Genomic DNA, 1,630 nt, shown 5'->3' with positions numbered 1-1,630 from the left:
CAGTTATTTTCCACACCCCTAGTGGAGCCTGATGGCTGACGGCACAAATGAGCCTCCAAAGCTCTTTGAGGCTCGGGGCTGGATGAGTCTGTGGCTGAGGGAGCTCCTGAGCTGCCTCAGCTCAGCAAAGAGAGGATGAGAGGGGTTGTCCATGATGGTTTTCAGCTTCCCTCTCATCCTCCTCTCAGTCACTGCCTCCACACTGTCCACTTCCATCCCCACCACCGAGCCGGCCTTCCTCACCAGCTCGCCCAGTTTGTTGGTGCACTTACCAAACATCAATCAACTGTTAATTAAACATATCAGATCTACAATAGTAACAGAGAATCAGTGAACTGACCTCAGAGTCTCCAGTCTGCAATGTGGATCCTCCAGAAAACCACACAGCAGCTTCACTCCTGAATCCTGCAGGTTGTTGTTACTCAGCTCCAGCTCTCTCAGATGGGAGGGGTTGGACTTCAGAGCTGAGGCCAGAGAAGCACAGCTGATCTCTGACAACCTGCAGAACATCAACCTGAATAAAGAATAAATGATGGAGATAAAAATCCATTTCTAATCCAATCAGATGTGTTCAGGTTTTAAATGTGGAGCTCAACATTACTATGTCCTAATCAATGAGCTTTTCCCTAAAATGAGTAGAGGGACTTTGTCATTGTGTTATTGTGGATCATCATAATGTCAGCCTTCTACAGACATCATCCAAATGTCAGCACAACATTCATACACCTATTCATGTCAACACAGATCAATAACATGCTGTGGATCTCAGGACAGTCTGTGTGTGTGTGTGTGTGTGTGTTGAAGGATCAATATCAGTGATCAGACATTATTTGTGAAAACACATTGAAACCAACAGAAACAAAGAAATATAATGCTTTATAAATGATGAATTCCGTATTTACTAATACTTCACTAATGCTTTATAGTGTGTAGTTATTATAAAGTGCTACCGAAATATTTCTACTTCAACAAGTAAACTTGATCAGTTTCAAACAAATATTAGTTCAGAGGATCTTCTGTATCCAGATGTGACCGTTTCAGATAAGACATACCTGTGTTAATCCCTGTAGGGGAAAATCAGATTGGCACAGCAACACAGAGGAATGTAAAGGACACAATACAAATACAAGAAAAAGTAGAATCAGTAACATTCTACATAGATGTGTAAATATATACACACAGTGTGCACACTATAAAAAAATCGATATACAATAACAATTATGTTCAATAACTCAAGTCAAAATACAGTCTGTCAGTTTGGTGCTGTGGTGTTGTGGAGCCTAGGGGTGTGCATCTTCACTGGTCTCACGATTCCATTACGATTATCAGGTCAATGATTCGATATCACGATGAGTCACCTCAAGGGCGGGAATTTCTAGGCACCTCATTACGATTATGAGGCTACGATGAGATTGTAAAACGATAAAGATGTATTTTTCTCACTGTGAGACTACTTGGTACTTTTAAAGCCAAGTATTTGTACCAATCCAAAGAAGTAGGTAGTAATGAAATGCAGATATTTAATGTTACTTCATATAACTGTAGCTAACATAGCATAGCATTATTCCATTATTACAGCATTATTACTGACCTCTGCTGCTGTTTTCATTTCTGATGCTGCTGTTTTTAG

General features: G+C 40.5%; 1 protein-coding gene across 1 annotated transcript in view; it reads right to left on the bottom strand.

Annotated features, from left to right (window-relative positions):
* The window catches only part of LOC123968058 (NACHT, LRR and PYD domains-containing protein 12-like), a gene marked incomplete at its 3' end in the record, with an annotated part of 261,415 nt that overhangs the window by 703 nt on the left and 259,082 nt on the right, over positions 1 to 1,630 (bottom strand). The window contains exon 13 of the mRNA XM_046044537.1: positions 341 to 514. Coding sequence (XP_045900493.1) covers positions 341 to 514 — 174 coding nt within the window. The remainder of the gene's footprint in view (positions 1 to 340; positions 515 to 1,630) is intronic.

The sequence above is a fragment of the Micropterus dolomieu genome, linkage group LG01, assembly GCF_021292245.1.
Source record: "Micropterus dolomieu isolate WLL.071019.BEF.003 ecotype Adirondacks linkage group LG01, ASM2129224v1, whole genome shotgun sequence".
NCBI classification, from domain to species: domain Eukaryota; kingdom Metazoa; phylum Chordata; class Actinopteri; order Centrarchiformes; family Centrarchidae; genus Micropterus; species Micropterus dolomieu.
Note: the sequence above shows the minus strand (reverse complement) of the source record. Positions and strands in the feature narration are given on the sequence as shown.